Source organism: Penicillium chrysogenum (assembly GCF_028827035.1).
Source record: "Penicillium chrysogenum strain IBT 35668 chromosome Unknown utg000001l_segment0_segment0, whole genome shotgun sequence".
Taxonomy (NCBI): Eukaryota; Fungi; Ascomycota; class Eurotiomycetes; order Eurotiales; family Aspergillaceae; genus Penicillium; species Penicillium chrysogenum.
Window position 1 is genome coordinate 4,521,346 of NW_026622749.1, and position 20,511 is coordinate 4,541,856.

The 20,511-nt window shown below is 50.9% G+C and overlaps 8 protein-coding genes across 8 annotated transcripts; 3 read left to right on the forward strand and 5 right to left on the reverse strand.

Moving 5' to 3' along the window:
- Positions 1-434: 434 nt before the first annotated feature.
- N7489_001800 (protein kinase PKP2) lies at positions 435-1,930 on the forward strand (the record flags this gene model as incomplete). The annotated part of the gene is made up of 4 exons (XM_056707555.1): positions 435-547; positions 609-728; positions 801-1,083; positions 1,139-1,930. 4 exons carry the CDS (start codon positions 435-437, stop codon positions 1,928-1,930), a joined length of 1,308 nt encoding a protein of 435 aa, XP_056571857.1.
- A 438-nt stretch (positions 1,931-2,368) lies between these two features.
- On the forward strand, positions 2,369-2,841 carry N7489_001801 (YqaE/Pmp3 family membrane protein; the record flags this gene model as incomplete). The annotated part of the gene is made up of 3 exons (XM_056707556.1): positions 2,369-2,417; positions 2,525-2,600; positions 2,667-2,841. 3 exons carry the CDS (start codon positions 2,369-2,371, stop codon positions 2,839-2,841), a joined length of 300 nt encoding a protein of 99 aa, XP_056571858.1.
- Positions 2,842-3,171: 330 nt separating this feature from the next.
- On the reverse strand, positions 3,172-4,083 carry N7489_001802 (signal peptidase complex subunit SPC3; the record flags this gene model as incomplete). The annotated part of the gene is made up of 2 exons (XM_056707557.1): positions 3,172-3,823; positions 3,938-4,083. The coding sequence occupies 2 exons, from the start codon at positions 4,081-4,083 to the stop codon at positions 3,172-3,174; spliced, it is 798 nt and encodes a 265-aa protein (XP_056571859.1).
- A 261-nt stretch (positions 4,084-4,344) lies between these two features.
- Positions 4,345-4,983, forward strand: N7489_001803 (gamma-glutamylcyclotransferase family protein; the record flags this gene model as incomplete). The annotated part of the gene is made up of 2 exons (XM_056707558.1): positions 4,345-4,372; positions 4,427-4,983. 2 exons carry the CDS (start codon positions 4,345-4,347, stop codon positions 4,981-4,983), a joined length of 585 nt encoding a protein of 194 aa, XP_056571860.1.
- A 305-nt stretch (positions 4,984-5,288) lies between these two features.
- Positions 5,289-9,282, reverse strand: N7489_001804 (uncharacterized protein; the record flags this gene model as incomplete). Its single annotated transcript, XM_056707559.1, has 4 exons — positions 5,289-7,230; positions 7,285-8,517; positions 8,586-8,860; positions 9,052-9,282. 4 exons carry the CDS (start codon positions 9,280-9,282, stop codon positions 5,289-5,291), a joined length of 3,681 nt encoding a protein of 1,226 aa, XP_056571861.1.
- A 675-nt stretch (positions 9,283-9,957) lies between these two features.
- Positions 9,958-11,334, reverse strand: N7489_001805 (eukaryotic translation initiation factor 4E). Its single transcript, XM_056707560.1, has 3 exons — positions 11,193-11,334; positions 10,419-11,126; positions 9,958-10,319 (listed from the first exon to the last, which is right to left on the reverse strand). The coding sequence occupies exons 1-3, from the start codon at positions 11,225-11,227 to the stop codon at positions 10,124-10,126; spliced, it is 939 nt and encodes a 312-aa protein (XP_056571862.1). The 5' UTR covers positions 11,228-11,334; the 3' UTR covers positions 9,958-10,123.
- Positions 11,335-12,407: 1,073 nt separating this feature from the next.
- N7489_001806 (putative protein kinase) lies at positions 12,408-15,738 on the reverse strand (the record flags this gene model as incomplete). The annotated part of the gene is made up of 3 exons (XM_056707561.1): positions 12,408-12,588; positions 12,649-14,547; positions 14,606-15,738. The coding sequence occupies 3 exons, from the start codon at positions 15,736-15,738 to the stop codon at positions 12,408-12,410; spliced, it is 3,213 nt and encodes a 1,070-aa protein (XP_056571863.1).
- A 2,587-nt stretch (positions 15,739-18,325) lies between these two features.
- On the reverse strand, positions 18,326-19,960 carry N7489_001807 (uncharacterized protein; the record flags this gene model as incomplete). The annotated part of the gene is made up of 1 exon (XM_056707562.1): positions 18,326-19,960. The coding sequence occupies one exon, from the start codon at positions 19,958-19,960 to the stop codon at positions 18,326-18,328; it is 1,635 nt and encodes a 544-aa protein (XP_056571864.1).
- Between the last annotated feature and the right edge of the window lie 551 nt (positions 19,961-20,511).

A 20,511-nucleotide genomic window follows, 5' to 3' on the forward strand; every position in this document is an offset into this window, starting at 1 on the left:
CAACTCTGATGTTTTATTATTTGTCCGTGATGTAGAGATAGCTACAATATGTATGTTTTAGTTCTGCAGGCCAATCTATACATCTCTTTGCATGCTCTCAAACATCCAAATATGTCCAGGTGACTTTCAGATGATTCAACCCCAGCTGGTGCGTTAGCCCCAAGTCCGTGCGAGTTTGCCTCAGATCCGAGGCAACTTCGGAGACTTCAAATCGTATGACATTGGCATTTGCAACCTTGCAAGGTTAGAACCATACATAAATCGAAGATATATACCGGTATACAACAGAGACCAAAACAAATCTTGTCCATAACACTTGGTGTCACATGCTTGGCTCACCGCCCGGCAACCCCAAACTCTCTCCCAACTACGCGCGTGCACGAGATAGTGACTTATATGGTCTCGGTACTTATTGAATGAGTGCATGGAGCACAATGAGGTTGTTCTATCCAGCTAGAAGCTGGCAGCTCCTCCGGTCTCCCTCAAAACGTTTCTATTCTGGAGCTCACAGCCCGCCGCCATGGCGGCCAGTTTCTGCAGTAGATGAGTATGGATGACTCACGTGCTTAAAGCTTGAAATGGTGATACTAACCAGCATACCCCGGTAGATGGGTGGAGCGCCCTATTCGACCTATCAGCCTTCGACAGTTGACCTTCTTTGGTCGTACCTTGACCGAACCACGACTCATCAGTTCCGCGAACTACGTGCGGACTGAGCTACCTACTCGGTAAGTTGAGAGACAACCTTTGCAGAATTAAGGGGGAAAAAGCAAACAAATCTGATCATGGCCATTGGATAGCCTTGCGCATCGTCTGCGAGACATCCAGCAGCTGCCATATGTGGTGGTTGCTAACCCCCATCTCACCCTTGTATACGAACTGTACTACAAAGCGTTCGAGCGGGCTCGGGTGGTGCCCGAGATCCGGACCCTTGAAGATAATGATCGCTTCTGTGACATCCTGAGGGAAATGCTACGAGAGCATCTGGTTGCGATTCCCAATCTGGCGATGGGAGTGCTGGAATGCCGTAATCTCGCTCCAGCAGACGAAATGGACCGGTTAATGAACACACTTCTGCGCGCGGTATGTAAGGCCGACCTCTGGTCTGCCTCCTAGCTGACAAGTATCTTCTCGGTAGCGAATCTCTCGCCGAGTCATCGCAGAGCAACACCTAGCTCTGACCGAAACCTTCAACTCGCCATGGCATTTCCCTGATTCCCACGACCGAACCGACATGAATGCAGACTTTGTGGGCGAAGTGTTCCTGAAGTGCAAAGCAAAGGAGGTAATCGAACGGTGTGGGAAAGTCGCGCAAGATCTGATGGGGAATATATCGGACTCGACCCAGATTCCCGAGATCACCGTCAAGGGACATGCCGACGCCACCTTCCCGTATATCTTGAGCCACCTGGAATATATCATCGGAGAACTTCTCCGCAACTCAGTGCAGGCAGTGATGGAGAGATATCAGCATTCAACCGAACCTCCACCACCTATCGAGGTGCTCGTGTGCGAGACCCCGCAACATGTGATAATGCGCATATCTGATCAAGGAGGAGGAATTCCTCGAGAGATTCTACCGTACCTGTGGTCCTTTAGCAAGGGTCCTCGCACGCAAACCCGACTCGAAAATCTCGGACAAGTCCCTGCAATGGCAGCGACGATGCAAGAGCTGCAAGTGTCACACGACCGTAAACATACCGACCGGGATTCATACCATGAAGGATCCCTGGACACCTTGACGTCACGACCACCCAATCTCCGTCTGGGGATGGGTCTCCCCATGAGTCGAGTCTATGCTGAATATTGGGCAGGAAGTTTAGAACTGCACAGTCTGGAAGGGTACGGAGTGGATGCATTTCTGCAGATCTCGAAGCTTGGCAACAAGAACGAGCAAGTTACAACTCGGGCGGCGATTGATGCGGTGTAGGACTTGATGCTGGGAATATTACAGGAAATATATTCCCAGTACCTTCTACATCTTCTCCAAGTCCATCCAACGTACCTGCCCGGTCAATTGTACTTGCCTATATTACCAAGGTTGTACATACACCAGCCACACCTTGTGGCATGTGGCTTGTGACATGTGGCGTCGGTTCGGGATGGCGGGATGACGTCATGGGATGTTTCTCCAGCAAATCAGATTCGCGGCTGCCTCAGCCCTACCACCCCCTTTCCGTCCAAGTCGTGACGTTGCGGCCAACATCAAGATGAAACGCCTTAACTCTCCTGCAGACGACAACATTCCTATTTATATCTTCATCCTCCTATTTACAATCCTCCTCCTCAGTTTTCTGGCCACGACCGAGTTCAAACCTCAATCTGCCAAACCCGAACAATAAGACCGCATACATCAAACACCGCAATCATGGCCGGCACCTGCTCGATGCTTTGCTTGATAATCATCACCTTATTCGGTAAGTAATGCCTATATTGCACGAAATACTTACACAAGTGATCCTCAGGTCGCCCCTGGATCTATGAACCTATCCCCACCAGAATGATCCGCTAACAAACCAAACAGTTCCCCCTCTTGGTGTCTTCATGATTGCCGGCTGCGGAGTTGACTTCTGGATCAACGTCCTGCTCACAATTCTTGGGTGAGTGTATACTTGATAGCCAGACCTCCGTCAAATTCAAATACTAACCAGCGATATTTTTCCCAGTTACTTCCCCGGACACATCCATGCCTTCTATTTGGAATACGTCTATTACGATCGTCGCGATCGCGATCCACTGACACGTGCCTCTCAACGGCCCGCACCCGGCGTCTACTCCGATCGCATCCAGAATGGAGGCCATCGTCATGTACCCGCACACCCTAGTTACGGTACCATGTGATTTTCTTTCGATGACTCCGAACCTTTGTTCGACATGCATGCCCAGTCTGTCGACAATCGGCATTCTATACGACTTTGAACCTAAGCAAGTCTCCACCTCCGCTGTATCTATAGCGTCCATCCTTGTTCTCCTGTCTGGTATAACTGAACACCTCTGAACCTACAAATAAAATGAGTAAGATGGGGTTCCACTCTCCAATGACAATGCAATTCATATGTATCATTCTCAAATGCGAAAAATGCAACTGTAGGAGGTGAACATTGTAACCAAAGCTCCCAAAAGTAAACAAAAAAGGTAGATCCCAACTCCCAATCTCAACGGACCCAAAGTCTATACACTCGCCTTCTCCGCCTTCTCCGCCTCCTTAGCCCTCTTCTCAGCAGCAGCCTTCTTGGTATCCTTCACCTCAGGGAAATCAAAAGGCTCACTGCTAACAATCGTCCCCCCAGTCCTCGGCACCGCACCCGTACCAGGCGCCCACATCAGAGCACCAACCCAAGGCTGGACATTCCACCCAACATGAAGGGTAACATTCTGACGCTGCGCCAGGCGACCAGTAATATCACTGATCTGGTACTTACCCTTCTGACCACGCAGTCTGAGGACACCGGGCGCGAGAGCCTCCTTCTTGCTCTTCGTCGACTTAGCCGACTTCGACTTAGCATGGCGCTTAGCATTCCTCTTCGCAGCAGCCACAGCATCAGACGAAACGGACGCAGGAAGAAGCGCAATGACCTTGTCTTTCAGGATCTCCCATGAATACGGCGACGGAGTCGCGGGGATAATAGTGTCCCAGATGATAGACTCTGAGACGCGGACCTGCGAGCCGGGGACATCGGAGGAGGAATAGGTAGCGTAGACGTAGACGAAGAGCTGTTTTGTGTTCCAGTTGAAGAGCGGGCTCAGGTCGGCGTCTAGGTCGAAGCGGAGCTGGGCGTATTCTTCTCGTTTGGTGGAGTAGTAGTGCGGCCGGCCTTTGACGCTGTTATACCGGGCAACGAGTCGCAGTTAGTAAACGGGGTTGCTTTTTAAACTCTCCTTTTTTGGTCTCGATATAGTTTAGTGTTGGGGGGCAGTGGAAATGGATTTCACTTACACCTGCACGTTCTTCAGTTGCACGGAGGCATTGGCCTCGTCTGCTGGGAAGAAGACGACGGAGACGGCAGCCAGTGCGCTGACGACCAGCGCGACTGTAGTGAAGAAGCCGAATACGGACTGGATGCGGTTCAAGGAGGAATGCATGGTGTGTTGGGAATGGGAAGATGAAGCCAGCTGGGCCTGTTTGGATGGGTCTTATCGATAAGCATCTATAAATCGGGGGCTCCGCATACACCTTGGAACATGTATGGCTTCGTTCGTCACTCTTGTTTTGGTTTTTCTTGATACCCTAAGCTCCTGGCGAAAGACAAATCTCTACGTTACTCCAATTCAAGCCCGTAGAATTCATTATCTCGGCCTCAACCCTCACACAACCAAACCCAGTCCACCCCCACACTAAACACTATGGGCGACCATGTCCTCTTCTTCTACGGTGAGTCTTTCTTGGATCAAGATAAACTAAAAACTAAAAAAAGAAACCATCCAGGAACCCTAATGGTCCCTCAAATCCTCCACAGAGTAATCCACGGCCAGGCTGATCCAGAACCCTGGCAAAAAGCCATGCTCCGCTTCCAACCCGCCATTCTACATGGGTACCGACGGCACCGCGTGCAGAACGCCGATTACCCAGGAATCGTGGCAGTGCCGAAGACACAAACCAATATGGAGAACTCTTCAGCGAAACCCAGCACAGGGACATCGGTTATAGGAACCCTCGTGTCGGGACTAACGGACGGTGATGTTTACCGATTGGACAGGTTCGAGGGCTCTGAGTATGAGAAGAGACGGGTTACTGTGCGTGCGCTGCGGGAAAAGCAGGGTGGTGAACGCAGTCATACTGGGGAGGGAGGTACTTCTGAGAGCCAGCTGCGCGAAATGCTCGATGCGGGTGCTGAGAGTGCTGGTGAGGGGGAGGAAGTTTCGGCTGTGACTTATGTGTATACTGCTGGGAAAGATATGCTTGAGGATGCGGAGTGGGACTTTGAATCGTTTAAGAGGGATAAGCTGGCGTGGTGGGTTGGGGCAGATGAGAGTGAGTGGTAGCTTCATGTGTGTGTAGGTAGGTATATGTAGTATTACTGGTACTTTGCTGGGAAACGATTAAATTTGCATTGCGGCGCGGATGATGGTATATGATGCTATGACCGAAGAGACAAGAAGAATAAAACACCATCCTTCTCTTATCGAACGCCGACTCAAAGCTATGTGCGCGCTGGGCATGCCATGACGCACACGGGTTAAAACGCTAAAGACAACAATAAAGGTATTTATTCATGATGTAGATGGTCAGTTCCGGTCCAGCCGGTACTGTGTTCGGACAATAGGTTGTGGCACATGGATGAACAGACTCATCTCTTTCGCCAAGGGCCTCGTGGGCTTTGTTTCCGTCGTTCTTTTCTTGCAGGGGGCGGTGTGCCTGGCACTTCAGGCTCTTCCTGGCTACCGGGTACTTGGATGATAGGTTCCTGCTTTGGTGGACGAACATGGTTGTGGTGTGACCTTGCGTCTGCAGGTGGGTTGGAGGATGCTTTGGGTTGTTTGGAGGGGTGTAGTTTCGGGGGGTGTTCAGTAGGTAAGAGATGCATCTGGTCCGCGGCTGAATCGTCACTCGAGTATTCAGTCTTCGAATCTGCAGTCTTGGTTGGGTCCTTTGAAGGATCTGTATAATTCTGGGACTCAGGCACCACATCGAAATCTGCAATTCCCTCGTGGCAGGGAAGGGGCGGACCAAGCAGGAATGAAACGGGTCGTCTGGTTGCCATGACAGGTTCATCGACTTGCCGCTGTTCCTCGTACAGCTCATCGAGGAACTTGCCAAAACGGTATCGCAGAAGACCAGAGCCTAGTGTGGGCCAGTCATCTTTACAATCCATAGTCCGCTGTAGCACTTTCGCGACGAACAAATCAGGACTTTGAACAAACTTCTCCAAGAACGCCAGCAGATAAAGACCGCAGTCCCAGGAATTGGGCTGAAGGGGAATATCACGAGCTCGCATGCCCTTGACGTTGTTCGGGTGGAGGTTCACGCCACGCTTAGACTCTGCTTCGCAGCAGACGTACTCGCGTAATGATTTGATGGCCGCAGAGCGGGGCGCATCGAGTGAGTCCAATGTGATGATGGTTGTTTGGTTGAGATCCAACTTCAAACCAGTTCTTTTCTTCTTGGACCTGGTTGTTGGTTGCGAGGCGGCAGCCTGGTCTTGGACGAGCTTTTGGGCTGCGAATTTGGAGAGATTTGGAGGTGGAAGTGAGCTCTCACCCGCGCCATCAATCTGCAGGTAAGCAATGTGCCCCTTAGCCTCAGATTCCTTTCGAATCTCAGGAGATTGACTGGCCTTGTTAGAAGCATTGGTCTCTGACTTTAACTTTGATTCCGGCTCAGGGGTTTCTTCAATTGCCTGAACCTCGCTCTCAGACGTACTGGACGATTCTTTCTGTAGAGTTTGAACCGGCTCTACGGCGTCGGCAGAACCAAGAGAGAGACTTGGCAAGTTGCAAATGATTGCAAGGTACCAATGGGCATTCTCATTGATCGGAACAACGATATAATCGTAACTGAAGAGATCGACGTTCCGAGTCCACTTCTCCACGCCACCGTAGTTTATCCCACGGACACCCCGTGGGGTGTTCGTGAGAGTCGCGAAGAAGTAGGTGTTGAAGAAGTAGATTCGCTTGGCAGCCTCTTTGTTGGTGCGTTCGAGATGATCCTGAAGGAAACGCATGTACAGAGCGATCAGGTTATCGTTCAAGAAGTCAGCCTTAAATAACCGTTCACGATCGCAAAGGGTGACCTCAGCCTTCTTCTTTCCATTTCGCGGATACACCAACGGTTTCTTCCAAGTCTGCCTGAAAGAGTCATCCCCCGAAAGTGGGTTCGGGTTTGCTTCATGTGCCATGCCTCCACTCGACACATCGGGCTTGCTAGCGACACGGCGGGTAGAAGACCGGGTCTCGCGTTCTGGGTTGACGGTAGGTTGAACACCAACTCCAGTGTCGGTATCATGAGGTCGGGGATTCTGTTGCTCTTTGGCAGAAGTTCGAGAATCGACGTTGCCGTTTCCATGTCGTCCGTTTTCTTGGGCAGTATATTTGATCTCAAGTGAATCAACATTGTTGACTTCACCATGGTCATCTCTCAAGGATTTTGAAAGTTTGGGACGTCGCGAGGGAGGAGGAGAGTGCGCAGGATCTGGATCTTCCACCGAGTCATCAAGAACCCGCTTCGCCGGCCGCTTGTTCTCCTGTGGGAATTGCTTTGCATATCTCAAAAATGCCTTGTCCATCCATTTCCTGTCCCAACGTTAGTGAACTGCGAAATCATCTGAAAGATGGTCACAAACTTACATGTCTTTGGAAATACGCCGCTCGAGAGATAGATCCAACAATTCCAGGAAGTTCATCTTGGCCTCAGTGGTCCAGAATTCAATGTCGAGCAGGTCGCCTGCTTGGACGGAACCTTGCGACTGTTTGATTCTCACTTTCCGGCTGGGTTTCTCGCCGACGACAATCTGATGGATGTTCCCGAAAAGTATCGAGATCGTGTTACCTTGCCCAAGGGCATCCTCACGAAGTACAAGACCTTCCTTGTTTACGTAAATTGGGACGAATTCCTCCGCGAGGCAAGATTTGCCGAAGACGCCGATTCGGAAATAGCACAATAGCTGCTTCTTTTCAGAGTTCTTTTGAGAGACCTTGGTCTTTTTCGTGGTTGGTGGTGGTGGCGAAAGTTCTGGACTTCTGGTATCGGACGGGGAGCGTTTTCTGGTCGATGTCTCTGTGTGCATTCCAGGTTTGAGTGGGCGAGCGGTCTGAGATTGTTTTTGTGATAAAGATCTTGGAACTGGGTGTGTAGTAATGTCGCCCTGAAGCTCATCTGGACTTTCCCTGCCGTTGACAGGACGATGGTAGTTCGTGGAAGGAGCTGCGGTGCGGTTCCGACTAGCTCTCTTTGGCCCAACGTCAATGCTCCCAATAACAACGGCGTCGGTAGTGTGGTTTGATCTGCCATTGACATGCGACAACCGGGGATCCGTAGATCTCGCCTGATTTCGTCGTTGCTGAGCTGCTGTTTCGGTAAACCTCTCATCCCGAGAGTCAGTAGAAGAGAATTGGTCATGCCGAGGACGAATAGAGCTTTGCGCTAGTTGGACGCCATTTTCTGCATCCCTGAAGCTTTCCCGTCGATTGTGATGAATTGCGTTTGGGTAGTAGACGGAGGGCGTGCGTCCCTGCCCCAATCGATCCGTGGCTGGGGCCGTAAGATCGATGGTCTCGCTGGTTTCACTCTGGCGCCGCATCTTGGTAGGTCGACCCGACTCTTCAAACTCATCTTCGAATTGGTACGACCTTCTTCGTGAACCTTGTTGATTTGGTTCTCCGTAAGAACGGACCGGCCCGCTGGTTCGGGCATTCTGGTTCTGTGAGATTTTGTCTCGGGGGGAGAACGCGAAGCTAGACTGTGACCGATTATCAGACGGGAGGCCATCGTGATGGAGGTATAGGTTGGTATTTACCCCTGGCTTCTTGTTCCTGGAATGGAGGGATGCTCCAGGCCTTATCCTGACAGCATTGGAATCACTACCAAGCAAAGAAACCAGCTGGTTAGCAACAATATCTCCAACTCAACACACACTGGTAGGACATACTGATATCTGGCTCCGAACAAACGAGCCTCATCTTGGCGATTCTGGGAATCCTTTTGCTGGTCCTTGTTCAACATCTGCGACGAATCACCCGGCCTGGGAATGGGTGAGGGCATCAGCATTGGCCTGCCGGCAGGGAAAGGATGCGGGTTCCGATGGGACATGTCTAACCGGGTATTGGGACTCAGAAAAGGGTGGGGGTAACTTGTGCGCAATAGTTCGTCTGCAGTTTCAGATCCAGTTGGGGACGAAAAAGTATCGACATAACTATGAGCAACCTGACAAGATCTATTAGTCCCAAGTCGAATATCTGAGAATAGCAGGCAACAAGAAAAGAACAGGCAAAGCTGAAAGACAAGCGCCCAAGGCGAGAGAGAATTGTGCAGGGTCGAGTTATCTAAAGGGAATATGGACCGCCAAAAGCAAATATCGGTTGGACGCGCATAGAGAGATTCGGCAAGATACATACGGTTGGAAGAGGAGTGATCCCAGCGTTTTGGGGAGAAGTGGTTTCGGTCAGGTCAGTTTCCTCAGGTACCAGGGTAAAAGGGTTGTGACCAGATCCAGCTGGTCGAGAACGAGGAGGGGTTGAGGGCGGTGGTCGAGTCCGTCGAGCAGCAGATCGTTGATCTTCTGAATCGCGTTGGCGTCGTGGTGACAGATTAGAGAAGAGCTCGACTAGGCTTTTAAACACAGGCATGAAGGCAGCCACGAGGTCATGACAATACGCATTGCATAAATCCCATTCCAATTGATTGTTTGTCTATTGTCTTTTTTTTTTTTTTCTTCATTCATGGGACGCAACTACGCCGCATCGTCATATGGGCCTTAGGGCGGTCAGCATTGATGGGCGCCTGAAGATTTAGGCATTACAGGCTTTCACTTTGATGTCTGAAAATAGTAAATAGACAAATAGACAAATAGATGGGTAGATAGATAGATACAACAGTTGGCTGCATTATCTGAATGGTTACTTTGTTCATACCTTTTTGTTTCACAAACGCTATTCGCAACAATAGCTAAATGCCCCAATACCCTAGTTAATAGCCTGAACAATACAACAACCCTACATACTTATCAGGGTTACTGGCTCGCACATAGGTTAAGTACTACTATCTCCGGGGCCATGCAATAATACCTTTGGTTACCGTGGTATACATAGTTCTCGTGGGAATATCTGCCAGAGCCATAATGTTGAACAGTCTTTAGTGAAAGGCCTCTACTTCACAAAAAGACAAACCAATTCACCACGCAAAGGACAGACAATACTCCCAGGCGAGGTCCAATAGCAGCTCGTGCTGCATTCATGTTGCGTACATAAAGGGAAAACATCACGCATGAGCTCGGTAGACACAAAAAAAAAGAAAAACACATGGCATAGATGAGTGTTCACTCAAGACATAAATCAAATCAAACCGCTTAGTTCGCCTCGATGCCCCACCGCCCTAAGACCCAAACGCGTCCCAATGATTCGTGATGAAGTTTTTTTTTTTCGGGTTTACTATACAGGGCCCAAGGCCAGGCTGGGATCTTGGATCCGTTCATAGGGCCACAGGCGCTTTGGCCTTGTCCGAGTCATCTTGGCCTGTACGTCGCCGTTCTTGATGACCTGCGCCAGTGGCGGTCTTCTCGTGGCGAGCCTGGTCGATGGCAGAACGCTGTGCAATACTGTCGTCGTGGCTCTTCCAGATGATGTTGGTGTCTGCCGGGAAATTAAGCAGGCGCTTGATCGTTTCTCTGCAACCAAGTTAGATATACATTGCGGGGTGAAATTAAGCAGGTTTCTCTTCCCATACCTGATCTTGATGTTGCGCCCCCCCGTCAATCCTCGTCCACACACTCAAAACATCTTCGCCGCCTCGGACACTCAGCACAGCGCCACAGACTTCATCTCCGGCCTCTGCAAACTGGTCTCCAACCATAGCCAAGAGGAGATCCTCCCAGTATCGATCGGAAACACCCTTCTTGAAACGTACGATCCACTTACCTCCCCGCTTGTTCGCCTCATCTTCCCAGACGGGGCGAATCCCCTTCTTGAAGATGTGGTAATCGGAAACCGTGGGAAGAAGAGAAGGACGTTTAAGATGAGAGTACACCGCCCAGAAGCTCTCTACCGAAGATATCGATGCGAGCGGGACGGTAGACTTTTCATAGTCGGAGTATTTGGGTGTGGGAGGGCGGTACCAAACGATCCACGTCGACTTCAACGGGTGCTCACCGGGAGCAGCGACGGGCTGGTTCTCAAAGGCCTTGCGGGTAGCCTCATCATGTTCCAAAGGGACCTCCCGTCCGGGTGTCTTCAACTCGGAGCCACCGGGAGTCTTCGGGGCACCGAATGAGGCGAATGCGCCGGACCCCAGGCCGAAAGCGGAGGAGGCGTTGGTGGATGGCGAGGAAACACCGCCGGATAATGGGGATATTGCGTTAAATGGATTCGAGCGGCCATGCGAGCTGTCAGGTCCGAAGCGCTTGGATGGGCGGGGCAGTTCGACACGGGCACCGTCTTTCGCGTCTCCGGACGTAGACAGGGACAACTTGGACGAGCTAATAAAAAGAAGAAACCACCATATAAGTCACAATGATCACCTTGAGGAGGGGCACACGACTAACTTTGTCCGGCGGGTCCACAGGTTTGCATTATCCATCGCGGCGGGTGAGAAGACTGCCCGAGGCACGAGCGGTCATCAGGGGGAAAGAAAAGGATCCGTAAAAAGCGTTACACAGAGAGATGAGACGCCGGCGCTATTATCTCAGTGACGTAGTATAAGTGGCAGATGGGAAATTCTGGCTAAGAAATTCGGAGTGAGGATCAAGGGGAAAGGAAGCAGGTAAGAAAGGGATAAAAATGAAGGATATCTGGAGTAAATGAGGCTGTTAAGAAGAAGCAATAGAGAAATAGAGCAAATGTATAGAGGGGGAATCAGGTGAAGGGGAAAAGTGTCGATATGAATCGGAGACTCGACTGCAGTTTGGAGGAGCAGCTGTCCTGACCAATCAGAGTCTCGCTGGCCCCATTTTCGCCTGCAGCCCGCACCGTCTTTTTTCCAGTTTTCCCTTTTTCTTTCGCCTTTTTTCTTTTGGGAGTTCTTCTCTTCTTCTTTTTTTCTTTATATCAAGACCACCAACTCAAATCAACGCTGGCGACTCATTCTTTTTACAGCACTGGCGTCTCCGATGTGTGTGTCGAGATAAAATTTGATCGCATCTAAAACCATCATCACGAGGGCTTACGAGCATCCCATGAAACGTTGATGACCTGATTGACGACACATACTCTCTTTGTTTATTTGTAGTTAATAGGGTACGTCTATTTAATAGCAATCCATTTCCATTTCCATTTCTATTCTTTCCATATTTCAACGCAATGAAGAAACTCTTTTGAGCTCTCTGGTAATCCAAGGTCTCAACCGCCCTACTACGGGATGGTTGAGCATGCGGTCAACAGGCAAAGTCTGAGCCTTGAAATATATTTTGAATGTACTATAGTTGTCTCTCTTTTAAGTGGTCGATGGTCAACGGATTGACATGCAGTAGCTTGTCTAGCTAATATCCATCTGTTAAATGCTGAACACCTACATCCATGTACATTTCATTATCCTTCCAAGGTTGACCTCCAATACAAGTGTAATGACTTTGATCTAAATTTTTTGATCAATGGGCAATATATGACAAAAAAGAAAACAAGCCCGGAATGAACCCCAAATACCTAAGGGTAGTGAATCTCGTGAAAAGTAAATGCAAACCCATTCCACCAACCATGTCCGATGCAATAAGACAGCAACAAAAATAATAAAAAATAATAATAATTTACCAATCAAAGACTCATCACTGAGCAGAGACAAGATCACTTGAACCTTGCTTGGTGCGCTTGGAATCCCGATCGCTACTGGGCACCGATGTGTCCGCCTTGCGCTTGTCCTTTTGGTTCTGGTACTCCACGCGCCGAGCTTCCTTGCGGAGCGCCTTGGATTCGAACTCGTGCCAGTCCCCTTCAACATGCTCCAATCTGTAGACAAAAGTTAGCTGGGATAGTACACATAAGGGAAAGGGAGCGTGGGAAACATACTCAATCGGCGGGTGAGGAGATGGTTCCTCCGAGACGAAGTATGGATGTTTAAGAACATCTTCAGCGCTCGGTCGCTGCGAAGGGTCGTAGCGGAAAATCGAGGAGATAAGATCCATCGCACCGGTTGTCAGCACATCACGGTACACATCCTCGAAAACGCGCTTCCTTCGTTCCGTTGGCCGCATCAGGTGGAACCAGGGCATCTCCACAAGGTCCGGCCACTCAGTCTTCGTGGGAGTACCCAAAGCATTGTAGATCTTGTCCACCTGGCTTAATTCCCCACCTTCACCGGGGAAAACAGCCTTTTTGGTGAACATCTCCATGCAAACGCATGCAGCGCTCCACACGTCGACAGCAGGACCATATCGGGTTTCACCCAAGAGAAGTTCTGGTGGTCGGTACCAGATGGTGATGACCCGGTTGGTGTAGTCAAGTTGACGACTTTTGGAGAAGAACCGGGCGAGGCCAAAGTCGGCAAACTTTAACAATCCACGATTGCTGATCAATATGTTGGCTGCTTTGATGTCACGATGTAGAACGCCTCGATGATGAAGGTAATTGAGACCTTCAAACATCTGCTTCGCCAGGTCCTTCTTGTGTGAGAGTGTGAGAGAGAAAGTGGGATGGTTGATCAGACCGGTCAGGTCGTGAGAGAGGTATTCAAAGACCATGAAACATTCGTTCTTTTCAACCATGACCTCCAGGAGGCTGACGACATTATGGTTTCGGAGATGCTGAAGCAGCTTGATCTCTCGGACAGCCGTGACAGGGAAGCCATCCTTCTCGCCCTCCATTCGGATCTTCTTGAGTGCAACTTTACGCTGCGTATAGACGTGGATTCCTTTAAACACTTTTCCATACGTTCCAGCGCCAATCACAGACTCATTGCCCGGCTTTCGGTAGTACACAGAGTCAGCATTAGCGAACTCCTCGGGAAGCGTGGGGCGTGGTTTGGGGCGCGTAAGAATCCGCTTTTGCTTGGGTGCCTCTCTTGCCGGCGGTTCTGGAGAGGGATCACGGCGGCGATCTTGCCAGTCCAAAGGCCTGTCCTGGGGCCGCTCTCCTTGTCGTCGATCATGACGCTGATCGAATCGACGATTATCTCTGCGATCCCGTGGATCACGGAATTCTCGTGGCTCCCGGAACTCCCTGCGCTCTCGATTCCGTCCACGGTCCCGGTCACGACGATCACCCCTTGGCTCCGGTTTGAATTTAGGCAATGGCCCGTTGGTAAACCGATTACGAGGTTGTTGTGGAGGTTCGGGTGCCCGGGTGGCCGGCTTGTGGACCTGCATCCTCTGGGCAAGGTCAGGTACTGGCTTTGGAGCAGGAGAAGCCGCAGCCTTTGGCTTGAAAGCAAAGCTAAATTTCCCGCCCTTGTTGGCCGGCGTCGTTTCAGTGTATTCATGGGCAGGGGGTGGCATAGACTGGGGATTCCCGTCAGCGGATTGGGGTTGTGTCTGGTTGTGCTCCTCATCCCTATGAGACGTTCGGGAATAACCATCAGTTTCTCCAGCTCGGGGGGATTGCGGGTCATTGTGTGACGGCGGTCGATTGGGTGTTTGTGAGCCATGACTGTGTGCCGGGTCAGGACTATGTTGTCCCCCACGGCCTCTTGATCCCGATGCAGTCCATTGCAAGTTGTTGAAATGCCCCTTCGCGCCGCGTTGGGAGGGTCCATTGTGATATGGATGAGAACCAGAGCCAGAAAATCGCCGATCGGGACCCTGGTTTGAAAAGTTTCCTCGATGGCCGCCACCAGAGTGCCCACCTCGGTGAGCAGGCCCGCCATACGGAGATTGAGGGTGATGATTGCCAGGGCCGTGAAATTGACCTTTGTTGTGATAATAGTTTCCATTTTGCGTTGAATAGTCATCGTGTCGGTAAGGAGAGACATGGCTTGAAGAGAGCGGTTAGTTTAATTCAAGATGTAAGGTGAAAGCAATAGAAAACTCACTCGGTTCCAGGATACGGAGGCTGGGCAGACCATCCTCCTCGTGCGGAGTAAGGCGAAGGCGGTTGCGGCGAACCGTGGTATGAGCCTGTCGATGTTGCGTTTTGAGGGTTTGCATAGGGCCGGGTATCAAGGTGTGGTCGAGATGGCCGACGGCGAGGCATTGCATGCATTGGCAACTCATCTCTAGAGTGAGTAGAGTGTTCTCCGAAGTTATCAGAGTCAAGACTCGGAATCGGGCGTGGTGGAGATGGAGACCGGGCAGTATCGTCCACAACAGACTGAATCGGTCGGTTTGTGTTCATCGCTGAATCACGTCTTGACCTGCGAGATGACTCAGAGTATCTTGAGTTTGCAGATCGTACGGAGTGCCGTGAGTTCGATCGATAGTGAGACCCATGATCGCTGTAATTGTCACCACCAGGGGTACGAGACCGTCGATCGGGCGAAGGATGAAACCCTCGTTCATGAATCGGTGACCTAGACCTTCCTGGACGAGTGATGTCTGGACGACGACGGTCTTTCCCCCGACGGTCCCGGCCCCGGCGTGGTGATCTTCTTCTCGGGGCACCACGACCTTGGTTGCGGCCACCCCGTTTCTTGAACGAAGGAGGGCTTCGGTCCCGGATGTCCCAGTTATCGGAGTAATTTGGACGCGGTGGAGGAAGAGGGCCACGGCCACCTCGCGGCGAGGGGCTTCGAGTCCTTTGCCGTTTCTGTGGAGGTCCGGTTGATACCTCGTCTCTTCGAAAACCGGGGGCTTCTCTGTCGAAAGGCCCCGAACTGTGGGCGTTCCAGTCACCGGTCGATGGCATAGGTTGGGTTGAATCTAGTCGACGGCCATTATGGAAGTTCCGAGGTGGAGGAGAACCCCGAGGAGGAGATCGATCCGGAGCGAAATCACCTAGGTCGTGAGAAGAGTCAGGGCCAAAGCGGGACGCGCGTGGTGGCGACCGCCCCGAACGATCGAAATTACGGTTATTGGGCCGATATGGACGGCCTCGGTCGCGACCTCTGTTTCTCCCTCGATCGCGGCCTGACCCTCGACCTCTCCGTCTCTCCCTGTCACGGGGATCACGGTCCGGGTCGGCATTCCACTGGTCTCTCAACACCGGACTCGTACGGGACCCAGCCATGTCGGCGTCGCCAACGGCATCTGGTTCAATCAGGAGAAGTGGAGAATGTCAGCAAGGCCAGTCGTTGGAAGAAGCCTTGAACTAGAGAATAATGATGAGAAGCGCAGTGAACGATGGCGTCCAAGCGTGTATGCGATCGTAGGCGGAAGTCTTTCGGGTTTGGGGGACCCGGAGCGATGGTTCTTCCAGATTCCGAACTGTGCACACTGTCAAGCGCTGGCGAACAACGAGAACATATGTAAGCAAGGGGAAGGTTCACGGGTTGAACGGGCATACACACCAATTCAGATTTAATCAAATACGCCGTCTCACCCTTTCAAGTAAAGAAAGAACACTACTTGGCCGTGGAGGGTGGGCTTTCCAAGGTTGGCGACCTCGGAGTTGCTGACTGATCCGCGTTGCGGCTCTACAACTTGATTCGACGCTGGGATGCTGGAGGGTTGGCGTGCAGCTATCGAAGACAAGTGCAACCAGTACTTCTGCTTTGCTCCCCCGAGTTTCTGTTTCGATACCGAATGTATCGAGTCTGTGCCCAGCACATCATGATTTGATCAGGTGGTGCCCAGTGTTGGAGCAACGGACATGCTAGCCAGGCTTGCTAGCATATTGCCTCCTTTGTGCTCGCCCTGCCCTTTTGTACAGCAGTTGCCTGTTTTTTGGCAAAGTCACATTGAGACTGCGTTGGCTTGTCCCACGAATGAAACTATCTACGTATTGCACAAGGCCAGATGGGCCAACATTCCCGAGGCACCATTGTGAACAGGACAATCCCCGTTGGATTATCAGGTCACACCATAAAATCAATGGCTGGAGTCTCTTATCATTCTTTCACCAGTATCATGGAGCTGTTGGTCAAGTCGGGGAGCCGATTCGACTCGCTGTGATTCTTTGTTGTAAACAACATTGATGCTCTGTATCACACCCAGCCAGTCAGTTTTTCGATGTCTGGTAAGTTGTAGATTGGTCAGTTATCAAAGTCCGGATCGTCATGCACCAGGAAAAACAGTGTGCTCTGGAATAAAGCTTTGCCGTGATTTACAACAGATAGATAGACTGATGGTTGACTATCTGGGGACAGATACCACCGGGACAGAGATGAAATATGGGCAGGAATCCCGATTGAGAGGTCGTCTTAAGTCGAATTTGCGAGTACCCTGTCTTTATGGTTCCGTCGAACAAGCGTGCGAATTCATGTTGGTGATATCCAGGTGTACAGGTCAGTTGGCCAGACAGAATGCTGGCGACAATGGAGGGAAATACCGAATGGGGGGTCAATGTACGAGACGGCCAAGGCAAGAAGAGCCGAAAACCAAAGATGGTTCCTCCCAAATCCAGTACAATCCAGTAGAATGCGCAAGCCCCCAAAGTGCAACCTGTCGGTGAAATGCTAGAGACTAGTCCCTGCGCTCAGCCAACCCCGCCTCCGATATTAAATAGTGAGGTCAATTCCAGGGCCAGAAATTGACAGTTTGTAATCTAAGAGAAAGCAACATCTCATGATGTGGATATGGTTGGAGGGAACTCAAGGCCGTGGCCTGAAAGTGAGCCCGAGATTGAGCGGGATGGGGCTGGAACACAAACCCCCGGCCATGCTCGCCCGGCCATTCTCACCCGAAAAGAAAGGAACATTTCCCAGTAAAAAAAAACAAAGAAGTTAGTTTTAACAAAGGATATTATCACAGTATGAGCAGAGGGGCATGCGCAACACCGAATCGGCGAGGAACCGAGAAAGCAAAGAGGTAGGTTGATGTCATGGGCAGGTCGAAGTTGTGCCGGAACAGAGCGTGGGGTCACATGCAAATCACGTGACACCATATATTTATGAAGTACATAAAATCAGCTTTGAGCCGCACTTCGCATCACCTATTTTATAACCTCAGTAGCTTACAGATTATATTGGGCAGACCTTAAAAAGCTATATCACCTTAACCTAGGTCTTTAGCACACCTTGTCGCTTGGCTCATCTTCTTTGCCGTTCCGCCTAAGCTCAAGAGGCGAAGCACTCTACGGGCATGTGCAGTGTTGACCACACCGTTTGAACATCTTCTCCATCTGGTTCACCGGTATGGATAGCTGCGATCCGCTGTAATACATTGATCAGGCGACGAAACTCTACTAGGCGAGCATGTCAGAATCCAAGATCCCATTCCTTACACAACAGTGCCAGAACCTATCAGTACATGGGCACAAAATGTATATTTTTACATCTCATAGATTAGTACTCCGTACGTGTGTAGATTTACGGCAGCGAACAATTTGTACTCATACATGTTCATTCAGTAACACTCTGCGCTAGACTATCTTTTTTCCTTTTTTTTTTCGAATTTTTCCTTTTCCTCTTTTTTTTCCCTTTCAGATGTTGAAGCTCCCGAATATCACTCCATGCTTACGTGGTAAGCAAAATTCCCCCTCAGAAACTACTCACACAGGTGTTGCTGTATTCTCACATCAACCCTCATATCACTTCAGGGCTCTCTGATGAGAGTCCGAAGCATACGAGTACGGGCGGTCTCTCCGCTGAAATCGGGTAGACGCAGCCTCTCGGCTAGAGAACGCCCGGTTGTGTGAGGCCTCCCGCATTGCCATGCTAGGGAGAAGAAACGTAACCGGCCTCAGATCCTTCACTCGACGAAGGAGAGGGGGTCGGAAAACCGCGGCCCTGCGATTGGGGGGTAACCACAGGAGCTTGGCTGTTGTCACTGGAGCCGGGCTCAGTTCTGCTTGGTCGCGGAAGCAGACCTGGCATAGAAACCGAGACTGAATTAGCATCTTCATGCAGCCGAAGATGTTGAAAGAAGGCCGCCATATGCGAATCTGTTTCGCTTTCTGCAACATGCTCATTCAGAACTTCTGAAATTTGTTCCGGCACGGAAGTTGGGTCCGAAACAGCTTGCAAGTGTGAGCCAACCGGTGAGTTTGTAGCGGCCGGCAGGTTTAAGCCAACCGGCGAGATCATTGCAGCAGCTGGAAGGTGGGAACTAACCGGCGAGTTTAGAGTATTCGCCGAGTCTGGAGCAGTCATGATACTTGGACCAGTAGGTGGACCCCGTCCATCCTGTGTATTCGATGAAGCAGGTGCAGTGCGTGAGTTATTTGGGCGCTGTGGCAGCCAAGGAAGGGCGGGCAGAGGAAGCATGACACCCTCAAATCTGGCATTCTCAATTCTTAAGATATGGGCACCACTTTCATTCAGCACGGTGTGAGGAGGCGTTCTGTGTCGTGCTCCGTTCCGTTGCCCCATGGGCTGAATATCTTCCGGACGAATGCCGGCAATAAGTTGCTGCCGGATGAGCCATGCTTGGAGGAGGCGTTCCGGGTCGTACGGGATGGCATCCTCAGGAAGAAGAGCCGGCTCGGGTGGGACTGCGTATGGGTTTCCGTGTTCTGTGTATTCCCGTGGCTGAGGCGTGGGAGTAGTTGTCGCATGGTACCGGGTAAAAGCAGTTGGCTCGTAGTTCCGAAAGGTAGAACGTTGCCCCTGATCATCTGTATGGTAGGGAAGGTGGTACCGGGTAAAAATAGTTGGCACGTAGTTCCGAAGGGTAGAACGTTGCCCCTGACCCGCTGTAGGGTAGGGAGAAGGAGGCCTATAGTGATGGGAACGATCCCTGGTGTGAACATGACTCGCGGGATTTGCGGTAGGGTACGGGGAAGGAGGCCTATGGTGATAAGAATGTCCCCTGGTGGAAACATGACCCGTAGAATGAGGTGTCTCAAAACGAACATGTGGCGGCCTCGGCTGGGATGGTCCGGCTGCAGTGGAATCTTGGATTTCATACTGCTCAGGCATGCCCATTGCCGATGGCTGCAATCCATGTTCAGTACCGGCATGGTACGAAGGTTGGTTGAATTGATTGGCAACCTGCGAACTTTGGTTGTTGGCATCAATAGTAAACTCATGTAGGGCCTGGTGGATCAGAAAATCGTGGTACCAGGCTTCAGCTTCCCTGCGGGCATTAGCTCGATTGGCCTCATTGACCCTTCGTAGATTCTCAAGATGGACAAAAAAGTCAGGGTGCACGCGCGGTCCGGACGCTTCAGAAGAGTCTGATTCAGCATCAGCGTCCAGGTGTGCCTGGAGAATTTCAAGGGTCACATGAGAGTGCACAAGTCTCGACCTGGTAGCATTGTTGGCGCCGGTTTGTCCATTGCCAAAGCTGTCGGTATCGTCATCAGAAGAAGAGAGACCTGGGGAGGCTGAGCGCCAAGCGTGGTTCTGCATTGTGTTGGACTGGAGTATTTGTTCCTTCAATTGCATACTAGTAAGTCTCATGCTTGGTTTATCAGACATATTCCAACATACCTGCCGTGCTTAGTGTTGACAGGGCAAACCCCTTCAGGCGCAGGATGCTCGACAGATTTGAATGCGACAAGCCTATTTTTTTGCAAACAGATTAGAGTCATGTCTCGTGGCAACCAAATAAGTATGGACCAAATCAGTATCCAAAAAGGTATACAACACGAACAGGCATCACATAATATTTTCTTTAAAGAAAATCTGTGGTGTACTTAGAAGGCAGGGGTCAAAGCAAAGCCAGTGTAGGATACCCTCCAGGGTTCTGGGACACTGGTGTTTTATATAGAGGAGGTGAGAACTTACAGAGACAGACAACACTGATGCCACCTTCAGTGACGTGTCGTGATGTTTGGTGTGTTCGAGGAAGAGAACTTGGGAGGAGCTTGGACGTGGGTGCGCCTGAACGATGAACACACGCAGCAAGCGCAAGCAGAGGCAATCGACAGATTGCAGAACTGAGATGAGTACAGGCAGGT

Bases quoted from the DNA above. Each gene is read 5' to 3' on its own strand.
- N7489_001805 (XM_056707560.1), bottom strand. From the start codon at position 11,227: ATGGATAATGCAAACCTGTGGACCCGCCGGACAAA. The intron at 11,127-11,192 runs GTTAGTCGTGTG...TCTTTTTATTAG, and splicing joins CTGTGGACCCGCCGGACAAA to CTCGTCCAAGTTGTCCCTGT. The intron at 10,320-10,418 runs GTGGACGAGGAT...ACTTGGTTGCAG, and splicing joins GGCGAAGATGTTTTGAGTGT to AGAAACGATCAAGCGCCTGC.